Raw genomic sequence first — 23,356 nt, forward strand, 5'->3', positions numbered from 1 at the left:
TCTTAAATCATCAAGCAAGAAATATACAATTCAATTGTGTTAAATATTTTATTTTAGTTGTATTTTAAATATTACACATTAACACACAATTCAGAGTTAAGGCCTAACATACATTGAAATAAGTTTAAATTATTTACAGTACATTTCTAAAGCTTTCCATTTCAGGAACTCTAACAAAACAATCCTCATTTTAAATAACAATAATATCTCACACGTTAGTTTGGAATGTAATACTGTATAAAATAAATTCAAGGGCGAACTATTTTGAACGTTGAGTGATCCAAACTCTTAACGTTCTTCTCATTCTTGAACTCTGCTTTGATGATTTGTGACTTGGGGCTCCCAGTGGACTTCAGCCAATCCTGCATCTGTCTCACCTTGTTGCTTGGACCTTGAAGCTGCCCCTGCACAGTTCCTGCCTCTGTGTTCCGCACCCAGCCGACCAAACCTAGCTTTTTCCCCTCTGCCTGAAAAACACCACCAAATATGGCAGAAGGAGAGGTTATCATTACTCAGGAGTATTTCCTTGAAGAGCCACAAGGTATACATATTTTTTATTCCAGCTCAGCACTACAACCCCTGATGTGTCTCGGCCAGGACCTCCAGGCCAGGGCTGCTTACTCCTGCTAGCATGACTGAGTGACAAAGAAATTAAATGAAGCACACCATACAGCTGAAAACATAAATGAGTAGCTATGAAAGTATGCTTATGTCCAATCTACTGACTGACAGTCAGCCTGCTAAATGACCATGTGTTACTAAGCATAGGTATGAAACATGACTTTCAAATGACAAATAATAATAATAATGGCTTATGTCCTACTGTTGTATTGTATTCTTACCTGAGTGTATTTTCGAAAAAATACACCTTGAACTCTCCCAAATATTTCATAATCTACTGAAATCATCTCTTCAGTAGACATCCCAGCTGTCTTAATGAAAAGCGAAAAAAATATATCAATATTTTTGAAGGGTTCAATTCAAAACAAATGCGAGTAGCTACCTAGATAGCTAGATTGGCCAAACTGTTTTACTTTGTTATACCTATTTATTAATCTCAGACATCCCAGACCTAGGGAACATTGCCGGTCTGCCTAGAGACTACCTATTTATTGTAGTTAGCTAGTTGCAGATGTAACTAGGTTACTTACAGCTTCACCAAAACAAGAGACTGACTCAAACAGCATGCTTAGCCATAGCTTTGGGACACACTGTCTGTGTACAGACTCCCTATGTTGTGTCCCAAAGCTAGTTTAGCCTCCACTTTCATTACTGTAGCTAGCTAACTAGCTTGCTAACCTGTGATCTTCATTTGCCTCTTATCAGTGCAATTAGAACAAGCGCATAATATTGTCATTGTTTATATGGGTAGTTTACTAAATCATACCTTAGCTCAGCTTTCTCCAAAATGGTTTGGCAGTTTGGAGATTTTCATTCAGACAGCTATTTTTCGTTACATCCGGTCATTGCTTCCGGATGACAGTACTGCACCAATCAGAAAACGTTAACAAAATACTTTGTTTCTAGGCAACTGATACCAACAAAACAGGTGCTAAGTGTGTGCATGCTACTGCTGTCAACATTTTCCACATTTTGGAGATATTCACAACCTATTTTAAAGAAGATAATTAGTCATGTCTTGGAGTAGCCATTGCTAAGCAGTAGTGAAATGCTGAAAGAGAATCACAAAGAGAAATCTGCCAATTCAAGAGGGAGAGCAGCTGGTGAGTCAATTCATGTAACGTTTAGCTAGCTAAGTCATATAGTTAGCTAGCTAGGCCTTATCTTTTCAACAAGTAAAATCAACCCCTAATCAACCATTTCTTTGGGGGTATAATTATGCATCGGTTGCAAATGGCTCCGCATCCTCACCCTGACCCTTTTCTTTTATTGGATAAAGAAGTGATATTGGAAAAACTCCCACCTGTGAAGGACCGCTCAAGAGCTTTGCATCACCCTTTGAAACATCAGACCAGCCTTCGAGAGCAACCGTTTGAGGATCATAGACCAAGGGAAAGGACTGCCATGAATGAATGGCAGCAACAGTATTCCCAAGAGACATTTCATCAATCCAAATATTCCTCCCAAAGCAGAACACATAACTCAGCAAGGACAAAGTATGTTTACCCTGAAGAACCAGGTGATATTGTGTCTGGGAGGAAAGCAGATGGAGTGGACAAGGCATTTTCACTGAAGCCTGTTTACCATAAAAGAACTTTAATCATAGATAGGTTGAGTAATGACGAGGTAGCTTGTAAACCTAATGAGTTTCAAAGACTCCCTCCATATTTTCCCTCACCACCACATGATCATTCAGAGTATGATAGAAGAAGTGGCATAATAAGCCAAAGAAGGCCTGCTGAGGATTCTTCACCATCATTGGAAGAGAACACAAACAGCAGAAGGGTTTCTGGGTACAAACGATCAAAGGGAGAGCAGCAGAGGCTGGATTATGAGCGGAGGATGGCAACGAAAATTGAAATGGATAAACTAATACTTCAGGAGAAGCTGTTGAAAACTCAGGAAAAAGTGAGAGAAATGCAGCAGAGGGAGAGAACTGTCTCAGGTGATAACACTAAGAGGGCAGAGAGGCATATTAGGAGACCAGTGGAAAGAGAAAAGGAGTGGATCGAGAGCAAGGTGTCCTCAGCTGAGCAGAGAAGGGAAAAGGAGAGAGTTCACGAGATGGAAAGGAGGGAGAGGTTGATTATGAGGGATAAAAGCCGGGAGGATATTGAGTGGCAGAGAGAGAAAAAAGAAGAGTTCAATAGGGAGAGAAGAGAGAAGAAGAGGGCACTTGCAGAAGAGTGGGAGAGGTTGGAAAGAATGGAAAGGGAAATTGTGAACAAGCCAGAGTGGAGTAGAGACAGGAGGGCTGAGAAGGACCTAGAGCAACAGAGGGAGAAAAATGGAGAGTGGAGCAGGAGGGCTAGAGAAAGGGCGAATGAAAAGGATACAAATTGGGAGAGGGAGAAAAGATTTGAGAGGAATAGGTGGGAGAGGGAGAAAGTGAAAGAGAGAGAACTAAATGGGGAGGTTGAGAAGAAAAGAGACTGGGAGAAGGAGTATAAGTGGGAAAGGTCTTCTAGAGAGAGGTATGTTTCAGCTGATGATAAGAGGCGTGACATATTTCATAGAGGGCTGGATCAGGAGGGACAGCTTAAAACTTCACATAGATCAGTGCCAGGGAGCCGCAGTAGCATCAATTGTAGAAAAATATCTCGAGAAGCTTCCCACACATCACCCTCAGTTCACCGCCAGTCAAGTCGGCTACTGCAAGTGGAACTCAGCCCAGTGGAGAGTGCTGACAATGCTTGCCTCCAGCTCATCCCTTGCAGGATTTGCCACAGAAAATTTGCTGCAGAGAGACTAGAGAAGCACCTTCAGGTCTGTGAGAGGATGCAGCGCTCCAGCCGTAAAGTCTTTGACTCCTCCAAGTACAGGGCCAAGGGAACTGACCTGGAAGAGTTCATGAAAACCAACTCAAGAAGCAAGTCTCCTGAGGTAAGAGTTTTTCCCCAATTCCTTTAATTTGAGGAAATAATGGTATTATATTATCTCGTTTCTCATGCCATTTCTCAACCCTGGTTAATATGATTTTGGCTTGATTTACAGCTAAAGAAGAGCAACTGGAGGCAGAAACACGAGGCATTCATTCGTAATCTGCGCCAAGCCCATGTTCCAGCAACAGGTGCTTTGCAGCCCCAACCACCTATCCAAGACAATGATGATTATGTGACCTGCCCTCACTGTGCCCGCCGATTTGCCCCTGGGCCAGCAGAGCGACATATCCCCAAGTGCCAGAACATCAAGAGTCGCCCTCCACCTCCCCGCCACCGCCGCTGACGAAACCAACTAATTTGCAATGATGTTTATAAAAAGCATTCAAAACTACATTTTACATTTGAGTCATTTAGCAGACGCTCTTATCCAGAGCGACCTACAATTAGTGTATTCATCTTAAAACAGCTAGGTGGGACAACCACATATCTCAGTTATAATAAGTAAATTATTCCTCAAAGTATCTATCAGCAAAGTCATTGCTAGTAGGGGGGAAAAAAGTCAAGAGCGAATGTTAGTTCACAAAAGGCAATTATTTTGTATATAAAATTGTAAAAAATGTGGGGTGGGGGGCTGCTGTGGGATTATTTAATCAACTTTGAGGTAGGGTTTCAGATGTTAAAACTAAAGCCCTGATGCAATTTATATGTAGTTTGTTAACTAAAAGCCTCTGCATTAACTTACATTTTTATAGAACTAAATGTACAGGTATGGCGTTGTGGTTTAGTATGAGAGTATTTAGTTTAAAATAACATTTTGAATTGTAGAGTATAGTTTACACATTTTTCACACTGCCTTTGAAGTGGGGGGGGAACTAAACTATTCAGATACTGCTGAACAAGATTGTCTGCAAAAGGGTTAAAAGAAAATGAAAACCAACGATTGGTGGATTTTGAAGCACAATAAAAAAAAAAATACAAATCTGATTTTGCTTTGTCTATAGTGTTTGGTTCATTTCAGAATTCATCTGACCAAAATGTTATTTTTTAATTTTTTACATGAAGCATAAAACAAAGGTGCCTCTATGAATGGTGGAACGTAAGACCACTGTAACGGTACACCCACGCTATTTTATAATGTTGCATAGGGTAAGCTAAGCCATTGGAAAAAAAATGTATTGCAAAAATGAACACAGTATATGTGTAATATTTCAACATTAAACAAACTGTATAAAAAGCATAGCCTATTCTTTTTATTTGTGCACAATTCATCACAACACAATTTGGTTTAAGAGTATGCAAAAGCACTAAGGAATAAGGACACTTCTCTTGCACTGATAAAGGAAATTCCACCAGTGTTGTGTATTGTATCAATTAACTGCACACCAACCAAGAGTTGCAAGCTGTTGGTAAAGGACACTTAAAACACACACATACTGTACACACACCACCCAGAGTAAACAAATACACAATGTGAATATTACACTTTTCACAAATAGTGTCAAAAGGATGAATCAATACTCAAAAACAGGAGGAACACAAAGACAATATAAACCTGAAAAAGCAACAGTTGAGAAAACATTTAATAGAAAAAACAAAATATTACCATTAACTTTACAAAAACGAGCTTTTCTACATTCTAGGAAGAGAACTGTACTCATGACATTACATTTTACAGAAGGAAGATTAACCATAAAATGACCATTTCCTCCACTTAAATACCAGTTTAAACAAATTCAAGGTTATCTTAAGGCAATAAAAGTGATTGTCTATATTGAATCAGTAGTTTGAGTTATGTAAAAGTGAACCTCATACACAATTTTTTCCAGATACAGAATAGCAAGCTGATCATCATATGAAATACACAAGATTGTAAATACTTAAATGTTAACACTAAATACTTATTTGGTAAATTAGATGTAAGAGACAATATTTGGTATACCTTTGGCTATTTGAAATAGTATTTAGGCTTTTTTTTTTTTACAGCATCACATATGAAGAACAGGGCTCAGGGCTTTCGAAAGGAAATTAGCAAAAAATAAGTACTTGAAATACACCCCTTCAAATTAGTGGATTTGGCTATTTCAGCTACACCCAGTGCTGACAGGTGTATAAAGTGTGCAAAGCTGTCATTAAGGCAAAGGGTGGCTACTTTGGAGAATCTCAAATATAATACTATTTTTGCACAGGGTCACCGCCACTCATTGGATAGGACAGTTTTTGCTCACGGATTTGCCCCAGCAGATCTGTCCCGATCATGGTTGGAGGCTCCTCCCTGTCCTGCCACAGGCCTGTGATCGGATTGGTGGTTGCTGTTCTTTTCAGTTCCTGCTTTGCACAGATGGTTGATTGCTGTCCAGAGTCTCTCGTTCTCTTTGAGCTGGTCACTTCACTGTTATGAAAGAGAACAACTCTTGATAACACTTGTCTGCATAGCAATGGAGTTGATCGGTCTAGAATAGGGACTCGACTCAGTGTTACTACACAACTTTGCCTACAGGGATCACTACAGGTGCTGGGTTGAATAAAGAGAAAATACAGAAACAAAATCAATGAATGTTACATTTATATCTAAGCCAGTGGAGGCTGCTGAGGGGAGAACAGCTCATAATAATGTCTGGAACGGAGTCAATGGAATGGCATACAACAATACCATAGGCATCAAACACATGGAAACCATGTGTTTGATACCATTCCAGCAATTCCGCTCTAGCCATTACCAAGAGCCCGTTCTCCCCAATTAAGGTGCCACCAACCTTCTGTGACCTAGGCCTATTGGCTACATTGAGGTTCTATCAGGCATTAGTGCGTAAGCCTAAACTTTAGGGTCGAACTTTACGTGCGCCAAATAGCCTGCACACTGATCGCCAAAAGCTTTTGGGAATGGGCAGAAAAAGTTCTCTATCCACTGAGAGAAAAAGGCCAATGTCAGAGTTTAATTCAAAAAGAGATAAGCTGTGAAATGGAGTGTTGAAAATAAATAGAAGGGAGGGGCCAGAAGTTGTTTGGAAAGATTGTGAAGTGGTAAAATACAATTGACTGTACGCTTGTTTATTCCATGTGTAACTGTGTTGTTGGTGTGGCACTGCTTTGCTTTATCTTGGCCAGGTCGCAGTTCTAAATGAGAACTTGTTCTCAACTAGCTTACTTGGTTAAAAAAAAAAAAAATTTTATTAAGACAATGATAGCAGTGCCTATGTTATATGTGATGATTGTGAGGCGCTACACAAATTCGACAGTCACAAGACGAATAGGCCTATGGCACATCAAGGGAACTGTAGCCTACGGTTCAGACGGGTTAAATGGAAACTGACTGTAGGTCTGTAACCTCTGTTTGAATATTTCTTGCAGCAAATTGACATACCAAATGTACATTTTGACTCGACAACAGGAGTGGAGAAATACAATGTATTTATTTCATCATCTTGAAGGAATGTGAATGTGCAGTTAGATACCATCTGTAGAGGTGCTATCTATCTTTATCAGAATCATACAAGCTGATTGTATTTCTACCACATAAAATACACATCCAAGCCAAACTGAAATCTTAACAGAAACATGTTTGCTCTGCAAAAGAAGCAGAGATGACAGAAAACTTTACTGATGTCAACTAGATTGAAGCATTCCTTCTACCATTTATGACATTATTCTAGTGAGCAAGTGTTTATTTAGTCTTCTAGGGCAACATATAATGACAAGAGAAGCTGCACGCATCTAATTATAGTCAACTTGTCTAACAAATAGCCTACTAAAATGTCAGAAATGATAAGAAACATAATTTACGCAAAAAACAATCCTCCACCCCCTGTCAAAAAAAACTTTATACCTTCTGACTGTAGCCTACAGCGCATTTCTTATATTTGTGGGTTAGGGTCAAGTGTGGGGCCATATAAAAAATGATTTGCAATTGTGAGCAGGGGCAGGTGAACAAACAGCTGACCCGGGTACCACTAGTCTTTAGTGAGTAATGCTTACCTATACTGTAAAATGTACTGTAAAATAAAATGGCAACAACTACAGAGAAACACAGAACAAACAAGCAACTGCACCAGAATACTGTCTCAACTAGCCTTGTGCTGTAACAATGTGTGTAAGGGGTTATCTTGCACATACCTCTGCTACCTCATTGCTTGCTCTGTAGCAAGTTGGTGCCTCCCCTTCTACAGGCTCCTGCCTCCTCCAACCCGTTGACCCCGTCACAGCCCATACGAGTGGTGTAAAGAAATAACACTTGGTTAGGTTGAGACATTAGCGTGGGGATGTAGTCTAGTGCGTTTGTCATAACCGAGAGGCCTTTCTCAGTGGCGGCAGCAGCCTTCACCTCCTGCAGCTCATCATAGAGCAGTGTGACGCTCTCTGAGAAAGAAGGAGCCAGAGGGCCAGGTATGCAGGGATGAACTCTGCATACTGTAGCTCCTGTTAGGGAGGATGACCAGGGAGGGACACCAACATTCAGTGGCCATAACCCTCTCTGTTCAGGCTTTTATTATGCTTGTTGTTTTGAGTACAAACCTGGCGCAGCCAGATGGGGCAAGAGCTGTCGCCAGTCTGGTTCGTCAGAGACGTTATGGAGGTCTTGATGTGTCGCTCGTCTGTGTCATCCTCCTTAGTGCCCCCCAATCGCCCTTCATGTAGCCCTGTCTGAGCCTGGCTCACTCTCCAGATCCACAGTGGAGGTAGAGGCCTGGCCCAGGCCTTAGTGTGAACCGACAAACACCAGGACACACCATGTGGTCAGTACAGTACCACACTGGTATAAAACTATTGACCTGTTCAGATTGTGAATGTAATGAAAAAGTAACCAGAGAGACCATGGCCATCTTACTTACCACTGCCAATTAAAAGTCCACTGCTGTTTGAGCAGATAGTTTTAGAGTTGAGAACCTTTTCTGTAAACAGGGAACATAATCAATCTCAACTGTATTTTTCAATAAATTATTAGCTGGTGTTAGAACAGAAGTTAGTGGCTAACCCATGATGAGAATGGTGTGCCAGCCACGACAGAAGAGGTCTGGCACATGGTGGAGGGAGCCTAAAATGGGTTGTGGTAAAGCATTCCCAGGCATCCGTTTCCTGCTTTTCCCCAGGCAAAGATCTGATGGTCCGAAAGGATGAGAGATTAGCCTATATCCTTCCAGAACCTAAACAGGGAATCTACCAGTACTACCGGTATTCTCCATTAGATTGAGTCCTACTTTTGTAGGTCAGAGCAGGACTCCCTGCTAACAGAATAAAAAAAACAAGCACCACAACTAAGCTGCATATACACATTAAACAGCATATTCAACAACATGCTGCAACAGAGAATGTTGAAGTTTAGTTGTTTTTCTGACCCTCCGTGGCTGCGATGGTGAAGCCATCTGACCCCCCCCCCAAAAAAAAAAACACCCCAACAAGAGCTGGATGCCATGGTGCTTCTTGAAGTCCTTCACACCAAGCTGACCATCATTTTTGCAGCCAAAGGTCATCAGCCTGCAAGGTCAGAGTTCAGTCAGAACCATGTCTTGATATAAAATTCTATATACTTTCAATTTGGGATCAGAAAAAAGAGAGGAGTCTGGTAGCTGTCCCGTTGATGGCAGCAGTGTGGGTCTTCCCAGCGGAAATTGGATCTTATACCTGGCCAGCTGCTTGACCAAAGTGAGTGTAGTGGTGTATGGTATCCTCTGGTAGGCCTGATATTGAAGGAAGAAAACTTAAATTCTCCACCATTAATTGCATTATTCCTTATTTTAAAGCAATGAGAAGAGCCTGTGAGTGGATCCTAGTATGTTGAATGTGATGCTGTACCTCTCCAGGAAGGTTTGAGGCCAGAGACTCCAAGGTTGATTGTTGTTCCCAAAGGCCAGGACTTTGCCAGACTGTCAGAAGGTTCCATCAAGGCCACAGAGGAGATAATGGCTCCTTTGGGTATCTCCACCTGTGAAAGCCAGACGATACACAACATTATGCTTCCTATCGATTTTAATGGTGGATTCAAACACATTTTCATTCATTTGTCTGGATGATAAAATTGAGACGTCATTGAGCAGAATTAAATTATATGTTCAAGCTCTCTGCTGGAAACTAGAGGGCAGGATCTTACTTGCATGAGGGAGTTAGTCATCCTCACAGTCCAGGCCAAGACTGAGGAAAAGGCCAACTTCATAAATTAATTATGTCCTTCATCATCATAGCTCCATCTACTGGCAAGATAAGGTGGGACAACGGATATGGAGCTTGAGGGAGGCATCGTGGTAGACATACAGTACTGCTGTGTAGCTCAGTATACGCTGTTCTGGTACATACCGTGCTCTCCACAGCCCCAGGAGTAGATATCTCCCCTGTGGGTCAGCACCACCACATGGTTGTCTGCACAGGACACCTGCCTGACAGGCCACTCCTCAAAGAATTCCAACAGCACTGGCTCTAGCACCTACATGCCCTGCTCGTTCTCCACTCCAATACAGCCGTAGTAGTCAGAACCAAACATGTACATCTAGTCCTCATCTGAAACGAAACAGCAACGGCATGTTGTCAAACTAGACCAAATCTGTCTGAATTGTATCTGTGTTGTAAAAAGACAGAAACCTCCCACTGTAAACATCCTATTCTACTGGAGTTGTGCTCCACACAGACTACTCACCAGTGACACAGGCAGTGAAATCAGCTCCACAAGCGACCTGACGGATGGCCTTTCCCTGCAGCCTCTCAACCTTGTGTGGCTGCCGTACGAGGCCTGGGCCCCATGGCCCAGCATCTTGGACACTCTAAAATGAAACCACGACATCAAAAGGGCACATGTTTGATCAACAAAAACAACCTTAAAGTGCTCGAAAAAAATGTTCTGCTTTGGACTTATAGGAACATGGTACTCACAGCCCAAGTGTGCAGCTCTTTCTCCACGGTAACCACAGCAAAGTGAGTCTCCCCTGCACACACATGCTGGCCACTGCTTTCACCTTTAAACACATCTGCCACGCTGATCCTCAACACTGGAGCTCCCCAGGGGTGCGTGCTCAGTCCCCTCCTGTACTCCCTGTTCACCCATGACTGCATGGCCAGGCACGACTCCAACACCATCATTAAGTTTACAGACGACAACAGTGGTAGGCTTGATCACCGACAATGACGAGACAGCCTATAGGGAGAAGGTCAGAGACCTAGCCGGGTGGTGCCAGAATAACAACCTATCCCTCAACATAACCAAGACTAAGGAGATGATTGTGGACTACAGGAAAAGGAGGACCGAGCACGCCCCCATTCTCATCGATGGGGCTGTAGTGGAGCAGGTTGAGAGCTTCAAGTTCCATGGTGTCCACATCAACAACAAACTAGAATGGTCCAAACACCAAGACAGTCGTGAAGAGGGCATGACAAAGCCTATTCCCCCTCAGGAAACTAAAAAGATTTGGCATGTGTCCTGAGATCCTCAAAAGGTTCTACAGTTGCAACGTCGAGAACATCCTGATTGGTTGCATCACTGCCTGGTACGGCAATTGCTCAGCCTCTGACCTCAAGGCACTACAGAGGGTAGTGCGTACGGCCCAGTACATCACTGGGGCTAAGCTGCCTGCCATCCAGGACCTCTACACCAGGCAGTGTCAGAGGAAGGCCCTAAAAATTGTCAAAGACCCTAGCCACCCCAGTCATAAACTGTTCTCTGCTACCGCATGGCAAGCGGTACCGGAGTGCCAAGTCTAGGACAAAAAGGCTTCTCAACAGTTTTTACCCCCAAGCCATAAGACTCCTGAACAGGTAATCACATGGCTACCCGGACTATTTGCATTGTGTGCCCCTCCAACCCCTCTTTTTACACTGCTGCTACTCTGTTTATAATATATGCAGTCACTTTAACTATACATTCATGTACATACTACCTCAATTGGGCTGACCAACCAGTGCTCCCGCACATTGGCTGACCGGGCTATCTGCATTATGTCATACAGTATACTCTAGCTATCCACATGGGCCGTCAGACACATGGCACTGCTCGTGGTCACAATTAGCTGTACACTCGCTGCTACCACTTTTCACACCTGCCACCAAACAGAAGTCATGTCCCTGTGGCAGAGTGAAGAGCCATGGATGGAGCTGACTACAAATACAGCAGGCTTAGGTACACACAGGGAGAGATATGTAGACTATGCCCACAAAGGGACAGAACAACCACACTGCTCTCTGGACTTGATTTGGTTTGAGTATCCAGTCTGCTCACCAAATCTGTTCACTGAATGTAATCAGCTCTGCAGCAACTATAATGACTGTGTGTTAACTTCATTCAGCACTACGTAATTGAGATCTACATGGTCAACATAACACCAGAAAAGCACAGCTCTCCAGGCTAATACTTCAAATGTTATTACACAACTTTATAAGGTTTGTTTTAGTTAGGAAGATATTCAGTGTCTTGAAATCCCTTCAAGAGAAGAATAAAATAGGTCAGAAAAAATAAAATTGTGACCAGACCGAATAAGGACTTTGGTATTCATAACCAACACAGCTTACATACAATACAAACAATCAAAGCAGCCCATAGCACAATCATTGAGGAAAGTTTGGACCCAACCCTGGAATTTACCTGTGCAGGATACCAGCCTTATGAATGTGAGCCACTGCAGAGGTAACTTGGTACAGGTACCATATGACAACCTAGGGGAATTTAAGATGTTTTAGATATTAAAAACTGTCAGGGAAAGATGAAGTTGAATGTTCACAATTGTTCTTATCTAGAACAAAGCCAGAGCCATTGTGTGTCTCTAGGTACAATACACCCTTACATCATGTTGTGTTTCACTTTCATACCTCCTCAGTGAAGCGTTTCCCCTTCTGTTGGTTGATTTTATCAAAAGGATTTCCTCCTGAAATTGAAAAGATAGTGGACCTTTTCTATTGCTACTGTAACTGCCAGACCATTACAATTGGGACAATCATATTTCAGTTGAGTCAATATCATTATCCCGAAATAGAAAGTATTACGTTTAATAAGGACACTTAATAACACAGCTTTAATATCCCATGTGTATTTCATACAAATACACCACATTCAAGTGATAAGATGATGCCATATCTCACCATTACAATATTCAAGCTCAATGAGCAGAGTGTCCTTGTCCATGAAATGGTTGAAGTAGGCTGTTGATGTTGTGCTGTAGGATGGAGAGGATGCTGATCTCATCTGTGACATCTTTATGCTCTTTATCTGAGGCAGTTCAAGTCCGCCTCCTTCCACACCACCAGAGAGTTGTCCTGTACAGTGATTGACAGGGGACAGACAGAGAGAGGTCAGGATGAGATCAGAAACACTTTCACTTTGAAGGCTACAACAAATAACACCAAGAGACCTCAGGCAACAAGACTTCACTGCAATTACTTACTCAAAGTTAAAATATTAATGTTATTCATTTTCTCCCCCCCCCATTGTGCTTCTGCTATTATAAAATTTAATAGAGTAATAATAAGATAATAATAGGGTATATCCCTAATAATGTACTATACATGATGTAGGCTCTAATCAAACAAACTGTTCTTTCAGCAAGTAAACAAAGGTTTGACATTTACAAAATGTTGTTTTCCTGCTGGGATCAAATAAATACAAACCATGCCCTTACACTATTACTCTTGAGCAACGTGAATAATAGCAGTTTTGTCAAACGGCTTGGGAATGTAATGGATCTTCAGCTCTCTCGCAAGCCTTTCTTACTGGGGTATGAAAACTAAAGTAGACTGGCCATCTCAGAGGCTACCGGCCAGGTTTGGTGGGAGATTCACACATCATGCACGAAAAGCTATTGTAGATCACTAATAAAACAGGCCTAATAGGTCAATACATTTTTTATGCATTTTGCTCTGACAGAACAGAGGTGTGTGCGTGCGTGAATGATAGAAATAGTGCTTGACCTGCTTACCTCTGTCTGCTTCGCCAAATGTAACTTTTCTTCCTTGCCGCTGTATACTGACGTCGATCGCCCACTGGCGAAAGATTCACTGACAGAATATGAATTTAGTGAGGCGAAATGCCTTTCATAGTCTGAGTGACATTTTGAGTATAATAAGCGGCAAACACTGTAGGCCTAATAATTGCGAACTATTTACAAATGAATTGCGTAAACAAACTCCTATTCATTTAAAATAACATTTGGAGAGAGTAAAATGTACAGAGAACTGCTATACATTGTATCAGTAAAAGCGATCATCTGTAATGAATAATCAAGGACAAAAAGGTGTAGATTCACGAGCAGAGCGCGGCAGGTGTTTATTTCGCCTTCGCAGAATGCAGGAATCGTGGTCACAGGCAGGCAAAGCTCATACACAGGTAGGCAAACACTGAGTGAATCAAAACTAGGACTGAAGGCTATACCTGGTTCTCACAAACGCGCTACGAAAAGGCTTAGTAGAGTCAAAACGAACAATACCTCACAAAGGCACAAACAGAATGATCTGAACTAAATAAGGAGCTGATGAGACCAGGTGAGTAACTAACTCAGGTGAAATCAATGAACAAAAATGAAAGACAGGGCTGCGTTCAAGAACACAACAATACAGAACACAAGGTTGACTAAGAAAATAAATACAGAACCTTACATCATCATAGTTACGACTGCTTAAAAAAAAATATCCCACAGCAATAGTGTGCAACAATGTTGTTGATTTGCTAGTTACCAAGTTACTTGCAAATATTTTGGCCTGGTCTTTCGAAACCTTTGGACGTTGTTAATGCAGCAGTAATACAATAACCATCTCTCCTGATCTCTGATAGTAATGTATACAGAAAAGAAGATACCTACTATCTCCAGTTTAAATACCCACTTTACAAAATGTAAATTTTGGAAGCTGACAGTACCGCTCAAGGAGTCCATCTTTTTCATTTCTATGCATTCACTAAAGACCCGGAAACACTCAAGTTACTAGTGCTTAGATCTGAATGGTGGCGCAGCGCAAAGTCTGTGAGCAGAAGCAAACTTCATAAATCTTTATTTAGACTGCGTTTCTGTAGATCTCAGGGCGCATTAATACCCAACAAAATCGAACTGCACTGTCCAATTTACAGTAGCTATTACAGTGAAAGAATACCATGCTATTGTTTGAGGAGAGTGCACGGTTATGAAAATGTATTAATAAACCAATTAAACACATTTGGGCAGTCTTGATACAACATTTTGAACAGAAATGCAATGGTTCATTGGATCAGTCTAAAACGTTGCACATACACTGCTGCCAGCTAGTGGCCAAAATCTAAATGCCTGGGGTGGAGCAATATATTATGGCCTTTCTCTTGCATTTCAAAGATTTATTTTTATTTTTATTTTTATTTTACCTTTATTTAACTAGGCAAGTCAGTTAAGAACAAATTCTTATTTTCAATGACGGCCTAGGAACAGTGGGTTAACTGCCTTGTTCAGGGCCAGAACGACAGATTTATACCTTGTCAGCTCGAGGATTCAATCTTGCAACCTTTCGGTCATGGGTGAGCTCACCATTTATCGAAATATTTGCGTAAAACACTTTCTAGAAATCGAAAGTAATCCAAAGATGGGTAGTTTCTGCACGCAGCCATGCTTTATTTTCTCACAGAAACCAAAGATAATAAGAGAAGACAAGATGAGTTTGGTCTGTTTATAGTATGCATGTTGAAGGGGGGGGTGTCGTCTACAATTGTTCACATTCCACCATTCAATTCCGGAAGTTCTCAAAAAAAATTGTGAACCCTTACTCACCACATTTTGTTATAACATCTTTGGACGTAAACCATACAAAAACAACACTAGACAATATGGAACACAAAGCTTTTACTATCTCATCCTGGAATATACAAGGTCTGAGGTCATCTGCCTTTGGCCTAAAGAGCAGGAACACAGACTTCAACAAAGAAATTGGAAATACAGACATTGCCATCCTACAAGAAACATGGTTTAAAGAAGACGGACCCACTGGTTGCCATCTAGGCTACAGAAAGCTGGTAGTCCCATCCACCGAACTACCAGGTGTGAAACAGGGAAGAGACTCAGGCGGTATGCTAATTTGGTATAGAGCAGACTGTCACGTTCTGACCTTTATTTTCCCTTGTTTTGTCTTTATTTAGTATGGTCAGGGCGTGAGTTGGGGTGGGCAGTCTATGTTATTTGTTTATATGTTTAGGTTTGTTCATTTAGCCTGATATGGTTCTCAATCAGAGGCAGGTGTTTTGCATTGTCTCTGATTGGGAGCCATATTTAGGTTGCCTGTTTTCACTGTTGGTTTGTGGGTGTTTGTCTTCCGTGTCAGTGTTTGTCGCCACACGGTACTGTTTCGGTTCGTTCACATTTGTTATTTGTGTAGTGTTCAGTTTATATTATTAAAACATGGACACTTACCACTCTGCGTATTGGTCCTCCGATCCTTCTCGCTTCTCCTCGTCAGATGAGGAGGAAGAGATAGACAGCCGTTACAGAAACACCCACCACCAAAGGACCAAGCAGAGTGGTAAAGGACAGCAGCAGCAGCGGCAGAAGACACAGGACTCATGGACTTGGGAGGAGATTCTGGACGGCAAGGGACCCTGGGCTCAGCCAGGGGAATATCGCCGTCCCAAAGCAGAGTTGGAGGCAGCGAAGGCAGAGAGGCGCCGGTATGAGGAGGCAGCGGTTGGAAGCCCGAGAGTCAGCCCCAAAAATTTATTGGGGGGAGGCACACGGGGAGTGTGGCTAAGCCAGGTAGGAGACCTGAGCCAACTCCCCGTGCTTACCGTGGAGTGAGAGGGCGTCGTACTGCCGGTCTGCCCAGCGCCGTCTGAGCTGCCTGTCTGCCCAGCGCCGTCTGAGCTGCCCGTCTGCCCAGCGCCGTCTGAGCTGCCCGTCTGCCCTGCCCAGCGCCGTCTGAGCTGCCCGTCTGCGCAGCGCCGTCTGAGCTGCCCGTCTGTCCAGCGCCATCTGAGCTGTCCGTCAGTCAGGAGCCGCCAGAGCCGTCAGGGACATGTACTAGTCTGTGGCAACCTAAATGCCAGAAATGGACAAGAACCTGACACCCTTAGCACACAATGGGACAAACACCTACCTGGAGGGGACAGCATTCTCTCCCCCATATGCCACAACTATTTATTTATTTTTATTTAACCTTTATTTAACCGGGTAGGCCAGTTGAGAACAAGTTCTCATTTACAACTGCGACCTGGCCAAGATAAAGCAAAGCAGTGCGACAAAAACAACAACACAGAGTTACACATAAACAAACAAAATAATAAAAATTTAGCATTAATACTGGAGTGACAGATGTGCAGATGATGATGTGCAAGTAGAGATACTGGGGTGCAAAAGAGCAAGAGGGTAAGTAATAATATGGGGGATGAGGTAGTCGGGTGTGCTATTTACAAATTGGCTGTGTACAGGTACAGTGATCTTTAAGCTGCTCAGACAGCTGATGCTTAAAGTTAGAGAGGGAAATATAAGACTCCAGCTCAGAGATGTTTGCAATTCGTTCCAGTCATTGACAGCAGAGAACTGGAAGGAAAGGCGGCCAAAGTAAGTGTTGGCTTTGGGGATGACCAACTATGACAACATAACCAACAAAAACGGGTCACAACTCCTGCAGCTCTGTCGCACGCTGGGTATGTACAGAGTCAAAGGTAGGCTTCGAGGGAACTCCTATGGTAGCTACACATACAGCTCATCTCTTGGCAGAAGTACTGTAGACTACTTTATCACTGACCTCAACCCAATCACAGAAAAATCACACTACTTGAACAGAGCTTTGCTCTGAGGCATCAAAGCTAAAGGAGCTGAATAATATTAAGAAATGCTATAGATGGAAGGAGAGTAGTGTGGAAATCGACCAAAAAAACAATTGGGCATCAACAAATTCAATCCCTTCTAGACAATTACCTGGACAAAGCGTTTCACTGTAATAGTGAAGGTGTAAACCTGTCAGTAGAAAACCTAAACAGTATATTCTCTCAGCTTCCCTATTAGATCCCAAAAAATTCAAACAGAAAACTGAAGAAAATGAACAACAATGACAAATGGTTTGATGAAGAATGCAAAAACCTAAGAAAGAAATTGAGAAACCTGTCCAACCAAAAGCATAGAGACCCACAAAACCTGAGTCTATGCCTTCACTGTGGTGAATCACTAAAACAATACAGAAATACACTACGGAAAAAGAAGGAACAGCACGTCAGAAATCAGCTCAATGTAATTGAAGAATCCATAGACTCTAACCACTTTTGGAAAAATTGGAAAACACTAAACAACACAAAGAATTATCTATCCAAAATGGAGATGTATGGGCAAACCAGTTTTCCAATCTTTTTGGCTCTGTAACAAAGAACAAACAGCAAGAACATATACATGATCAAATACAAATCTTAGAATCAACTATTAAAGACTACCAGAACCCACTGGATTCTCCAATGACCTTGAATGAACTACAGGACAAAATAAAAACCCTCCAACCCAAAAAGGCCTGTGGTATTGATGGTATCCTCAATGAAATGATAAAATATACAGACAACAAATTCCAATTGGTTATACTAAAACTCTTTAACATCATCCTTACCTCTGGCATATTCCCCAACATTTAGAACCAAGGACTGATCACCTCAATCCACAAAAGTGGAGACAAATTTGACCCCAACAACTACCGTGGGATATGTGTCAACAGCAACCTTGGGAAAATCCTCTGCATTATCATTAACAGCAAACTCGTACATTTCCTAAGTGAAAACAATGTACTGAGCAAATGTCAAATTGGCTTTTTACCAAATTATCATACGATAGACCACGTATTCACCCTGCACACCCTAATTGACAAACAAACAAACAAATATGTCAGCCTCAGAGAACAACATCGACCTATACGCTGACTCGGTGAGTGTGTTTATAAAGAAGTGCATTGGAGATGTTGAACCCACTGTGACTATTAAAACCTACCCTAACCAGAAACCGTGGATGGATGGCGGCATTCACGCAAAACTGAAAGCGCTCCACCGCATTTAACCATGGAAAGAGGTCTGGTGATATGGCTGAATATAAACAATGTAGTTATTCCCTCCACAAGGCAATCAAACAAGCGAAATGCCAGTACAGGGACAAGTTGGAGTCGCAATTCAACAGCTCAGACACGAGACGTATGTGGCAGGGTCTACAGGAAATCACGGACTACAAAAGGAAAACCAGCCACGTCACGGACACCGACGTCATGCTTCCAGACAAACTAAACACCTTCTTTGCCCGCTTTGAGGATAATACAGTGCCACCGTCACGGCCCGTTAACAGGGACTGTGCCCCACCCCTTCTCCTTTTCCGTGGCTGACGTGAGTAAAACATTTAAACGTGTTAACCCTCGCAAGGCTGCTGGCCCAGACGGCATCCCTAGCCGCGTCCTCAGAGCATGCGCAGACCAGCTGGCTGGTGTGTTTACGGACATATTCAATCGCTCCCTATCCCAGTCTATTGTCCCCAGATGCTTCAAGATGGCTACCATTGTTCCTGTACCCAAGAAGGCAAAGATAACTGAACTAAATGACTACCGCCCCATAGCACTCACTTCTGTCATCATGAAGTGCTTTGAGAGACTAGTCAAGGATCATATCACCTTCACTTTACCGGCCAAGGTAGACCCACTTCAGTTTGCATACCGCCCCAAGAAGTCCACAGACGACGCAATCGCCATCACACTGCACACTGCCCTATCCCATCTGGACAAAAGGAATACCTATGTAAGAATGCTGTTCATTGACTACAGCTCAGCATTCAACACCATTGTACCCTTCAAGCTCATCATCAAGCTAGAGGCCCTGGGTCTCAACCCCGCCCTGTGCAATTGGGTCCTGGACTTTCTGACGGGCCGCTCCCAGGTGGTGAAGGTAGGAAACAACATCTCCACTTCACTGACCCTCAACACTGGGGCTCCACAAGGGTGCGTGCTTAGCCCCCTCATGTACTCCCTGTTCACCCACGACTGCGTGGCCATGCACGCCTCCAACTCAATCATCAAGTTTGCAGACGATACAACAGTAGTGGGCTTGATTACCAACAACGATGAGACAGCCTACAGGGAGGAGGTGAGGGTACTCGGAGTGTTGTGTCAGGAAAACAACCTCTCACTCAACGTCAACAAAACAAAGGAGATGATCGTGGACTTCAGGAAACAGCAAAGGGAGCACCCCCCCTATCCATAATGAAGGGATATCAGTGGAGAAGGTGGAAAGTTTTAAGTTCCTCGGTGTACACATCACAGACAAACTGAAATGGTCCACCCACACAGACAGTGTGGTGAAGAAGGCGCAACAGCACCTCTTCAACCTTAGGAGGCTGAAGAAATTTGGCTTGTCACCCAAAACCCTGACAAACTTTTACAGATACACAATTGAGAGCATCCTGTCAGACTGTATCACAGCCTGGTACGGCAACTGCACCACCCTCAACCGCAAGGCTCTCCAGAGGGTGGTGCAGTCTGCACAACGCATCACCAGGGGCAAACTACCTGCCCTCCATGACACCTACAGCACCCGATGTCACAGAAAGGCCAAAAAGATCATCAAGGACATCAACCACCTGAGCCACTGGCTGTTCAAACCGCTACCATCCAGAAGGCGAGGTCAGTACAGGTGCATCAAAGCTGGGACCGAGAGACTGAAAAACAGCTTCTATCTCAAGGCCATCAGACTGCTAAATGGCAATCACTAACTCAGAGAGGCTGCTGCCTACATTGAGACTCAATCACTGGCCACTTTAATAAATGGATCACTAGTCACTTTATACAATGCCACTCTAAATAATGCCACTTAAATAATGTTTACATATCTTACATTACTCATATCACATGTATATACTATATTTTATACCATCTATTGCACCTTGCTTATGCCGCTCGGCCATCGCTCATTCATATACTTACATGTACATATTTTCATTCACCCCTTTAGATATGTGTGTATTAGGTAGTTGTTGGGGAATTATTAGATTACCTGTTAGATATTATTGCACTGTCGGAACTAGAAACACAAGCATTTTGCTACACTCGCATTAACATCTGCTAACCATGTGTATGTGACAAATACAATGTGATATGATTTCCCATACCGTACCTTTGAAGCGCCCCAAAAACTTTGGAGCACTAGTGGGTGCATGGTATTGTTGTTTCTGGCTCATTGACATATTTTGAGTCATGCCTTGTAAGAGGTTATATTTGTTGCACCCATTAATGAGAATGCTGTACTTATTTAACTCCTATGTGGTTATAGTGCCCCATCAATTTAAAATGTATAGGAGACAGATTGGAGAGGCAGCAAGTCTTAAACGGTTGAGCATTTTGCCATGTCCTTTTGGTCTGTTTTTCACTGTAGTCGCTGCCAGTTTGGAAGCCTTTGTTATGGCCTCTAGAAGTGCAAGTGATATAAAACACCAAATATTCATTAATATGCTTTAATGTTTGTAAACATTTGACCTAGCAGCCAACCTGCTTGCAACAATCACTTGTAATTACAATAAAATACTGTGGAATACAAACCTCTCCCATCAATGGATTTCATTCATCCATTTCGATTACGGTAGCATTTACTTTTTTTTTTTTACAGTATAATAATACAGTACGGTATTGTACTGTGTGTCACTATACAGTACTTGCTTTGATACTGTATTTATATTACAGTAGGTGTGTTTTAATATGAAATATAGAATTTTACTTGCCACCGAGCTGCCTGTAAGTTACTGTCAAAATCACAGTAACCCCTTTCTACGATCACTGTATCTCTGAAGTCAATCCTGTCATTGCGCAAATAGACACGCACACGCACACACAGACACTCACACACACTATATTGACACAGTCCAATGTTTGAACAAACTCAACAGAGAGATACGACCATCCCCACTGACTGGAACATTTTTAACAAGGCAGACAATTCAATGGAGAATTACGAGAAATATACCGAAAATGAGTTCGACACAGATGAAGCTCCCTTCTATCATAGCCAAGACCAGAAACCAGGTACCGTAAACAAATACATTTTTCTAGTATAAACTAATAGGATTTAGATATTAAGTCAATGTGTTAACCTTTTTCTTCAGCATATTGCGACTGTACATTTTTGTTATAGTATGTTTTTGAATTGGCTTTAGAAAAGCTCTTTGAGACAATGTGGCCTTTGACACTGCCCACCCCCAAAGTGTAACCCTGATCCAGTTTGTGCAAATCATACATTTTAGTAAGCTGTCTAGAATGTTTCACTGAAATCGTTCAGTGAAAACATTACTATTTTGTGGACTGTTTATAACTTGTTTATAACCTCTACACTCTGATACTGATGGAAATGATCCCTTTCAGTATCCACATTCACAGTAAGAGATGGGCCCAGTTTTCCGCATTACCGATTGGTTACAATATGTTTGGGGCCACTTGGTGCTCTTCTACTGGTTGTTGCCATTGTCCTGGGAGTATACTGTGAGTATAACCATGTCCAAAGACTCAACACTAAGTATAGTAATCTCTCACTCTTAATGTACATGTCAATGCAGCATGCATGTCCTGTTGTTTACATAGAAAAAACGTAAACATACTACTTTTTTCATGAAAGGTGTTTTTTTCTCCCTAGTGATATTGGGTTCCTCTGATCCCCACAGGTAATAAAGTCAGTGAGAGTCATCTTCCACTATATCAGAATTTAACACAGATCAGCAGTGAGCTGGAGCAACTCAGAGCCGCCCAGAACAATGTGATTCATGCTAAAGAGGAGGCCCAGAGAAAGTTACACAGAGAGCTCACTAGCCTCCACCAACTAGAGATAGCATTACAGCAACAGACGACCAGCAGCGATAACTTTCAGGCGCAGATTGAGAGCCTTCGCAAGGACAAGACGCAGCTGCAGTCCCAAATATCTTCGCTTGGTGAGATAACTTTTTGTGAGACACCCAATTTAGGATTTGATCTACTGACTAGTAAAAAAACAAACATCCAATGTGTCTTTACAGAGCTAAGCTGTGGCCTATGTTTGCCAGGATGGGATCTGCTCAACTCAACATGTTACTACTTTGCCATTTCTGATGCCAATGAGTCTAGAAGCTGGGGAGAGGCCAGAAAAGAATGTTTAAGTTATGGAGCTGACCTGGTTGTGGTAGATAGCTGGGAGAAGCAGGTAAGACATGGACCGTCAGTGCGGATCTTGCTCCTGTAACTGGGAGCGTGATGTTTATTATCATATTTTGTGTGACTCTGAGGGCATTGTAGTGGGAAAGTGAGTACTGTTCCAAACTTGGCATTATTAATAATTTAACCAACCTAGTTCAACAGCTTGTTTGTGCATGACTCCCTCTCTTTCTCTGTGTTTGTTTGTGTGTGTTTTCTCAGGAGTTTATGAGTAAGTCGATACAAGCATTAAGATACAGTTCAATAGTCAGGTACAACACTGGGTTCTGGATTGGATTGAAGGAGGAAGAGGATACAGAGGGGACCTGGACATGGCTTGATGGGACTGAGCTGACTCAGGGGTAAGCACTGCACAAGTTATTGGAATTGGTTTGTTCAGTAGCTAGTGTTACCATTGTCTATTACTATTGTCTTATTACCTATTACATAGTCTAAAAATTAACCTTGACCTTTGTTCAAGGTACTGGGCAGATGGGGAGCCGAATGACGATAAGAAAGCCGAGGACTGTGCAGCCATTTACTCCAAAACTCATCCCAGGAAGACTTGGAACGATGCCCCATGTACACATGCACTGAAATGGATATGTGAAATGAAAGCAAAGGCAGCCCAGGAATTAAAGTTGTAATAATTTGTCTCATGAGTGTTGCCATTTGCAAAGACACTACATGTTAAATGAAAATGTTTATAACGACAGTAAATTAAATAAATATTGGGCAATTATAATACATCACTGGTTGTTTGAGGATCTTTCTGTCAC

At 42.3% G+C, this 23,356-nt stretch overlaps 4 protein-coding genes across 10 annotated transcripts; 2 read left to right on the forward strand and 2 right to left on the reverse strand.

Moving 5' to 3' along the window:
• Nucleotides 1-34: 34 nt before the first annotated feature.
• On the reverse strand, nt 35-1,490 carry acyp1 (acylphosphatase 1, erythrocyte (common) type). Of its 2 annotated transcripts, none has more exons than XM_071327601.1 (3): nt 1,388-1,490; nt 843-928; nt 35-467 (listed from the first exon to the last, which is right to left on the reverse strand). In XM_071327601.1, the coding sequence occupies exons 2-3, from the start codon at nt 921-923 to the stop codon at nt 249-251; spliced, it is 300 nt and encodes a 99-aa protein (XP_071183702.1). In that variant the 5' UTR covers nt 924-928; nt 1,388-1,490; the 3' UTR covers nt 35-248. The 2 variants fall into 2 exon arrangements, with proteins under 2 accessions (XP_071183702.1, XP_071183701.1); XM_071327600.1 differs by having other exon boundaries at nt 843-932; nt 1,388-1,484.
• A 28-nt stretch (nt 1,491-1,518) lies between these two features.
• zc2hc1c (zinc finger, C2HC-type containing 1C) lies at nt 1,519-4,712 on the forward strand. Of its 2 annotated transcripts, XM_071327591.1 has the most exons (3): nt 1,519-1,724; nt 1,901-3,504; nt 3,616-4,712. In XM_071327591.1, the coding sequence occupies exons 1-3, from the start codon at nt 1,670-1,672 to the stop codon at nt 3,844-3,846; spliced, it is 1,890 nt and encodes a 629-aa protein (XP_071183692.1). In that variant the 5' UTR covers nt 1,519-1,669; the 3' UTR covers nt 3,847-4,712. The 2 variants fall into 2 exon arrangements, with proteins under 2 accessions (XP_071183692.1, XP_071183691.1); XM_071327590.1 differs by having other exon boundaries at nt 1,519-3,504.
• A 19-nt stretch (nt 4,713-4,731) lies between these two features.
• On the reverse strand, nt 4,732-15,795 carry LOC139530851 (serine/threonine-protein kinase Nek9-like). Of its 4 annotated transcripts, XM_071327599.1 has the most exons (13): nt 13,388-15,795; nt 12,555-12,728; nt 12,285-12,340; nt 12,061-12,131; nt 10,359-10,620; nt 10,126-10,249; nt 9,789-9,989; nt 9,586-9,682; nt 9,291-9,420; nt 8,473-9,175; nt 8,330-8,389; nt 7,614-8,195; nt 4,733-5,892 (listed from the first exon to the last, which is right to left on the reverse strand). In XM_071327599.1, the coding sequence occupies exons 5-7, from the start codon at nt 10,563-10,565 to the stop codon at nt 9,979-9,981; spliced, it is 342 nt and encodes a 113-aa protein (XP_071183700.1). In that variant the 5' UTR covers nt 10,566-10,620; nt 12,061-12,131; nt 12,285-12,340; nt 12,555-12,728; nt 13,388-15,795; the 3' UTR covers nt 4,733-5,892; nt 7,614-8,195; nt 8,330-8,389; nt 8,473-9,175; nt 9,291-9,420; nt 9,586-9,682; nt 9,789-9,978. The 4 variants fall into 4 exon arrangements, with proteins under 4 accessions (XP_071183698.1, XP_071183696.1, XP_071183700.1 ...); XM_071327597.1 differs by having other exon boundaries at nt 4,732-5,892; nt 7,614-8,389; XM_071327598.1 differs by having other exon boundaries at nt 7,614-8,972; nt 9,120-9,175.
• A 5,432-nt stretch (nt 15,796-21,227) lies between these two features.
• LOC139530827 (asialoglycoprotein receptor 1-like) lies at nt 21,228-23,326 on the forward strand. 2 transcript variants are annotated; one of them, XM_071327560.1, is made up of 6 exons: nt 21,228-21,443; nt 21,780-21,896; nt 22,076-22,339; nt 22,424-22,587; nt 22,800-22,939; nt 23,059-23,326. In XM_071327560.1, exons 1-6 carry the CDS (start codon nt 21,287-21,289, stop codon nt 23,222-23,224), a joined length of 1,008 nt encoding a protein of 335 aa, XP_071183661.1. In that variant the 5' UTR covers nt 21,228-21,286; the 3' UTR covers nt 23,225-23,326. The 2 variants fall into 2 exon arrangements, with proteins under 2 accessions (XP_071183661.1, XP_071183662.1); XM_071327561.1 differs by having other exon boundaries at nt 23,070-23,326.
• The last annotated feature ends 30 nt before the right edge of the window (nt 23,327-23,356 follow it).

Source organism: Salvelinus alpinus, chromosome 9 (genome assembly GCF_045679555.1).
Source record: "Salvelinus alpinus chromosome 9, SLU_Salpinus.1, whole genome shotgun sequence".
Classification (NCBI taxonomy): domain Eukaryota; kingdom Metazoa; phylum Chordata; class Actinopteri; order Salmoniformes; family Salmonidae; genus Salvelinus; species Salvelinus alpinus.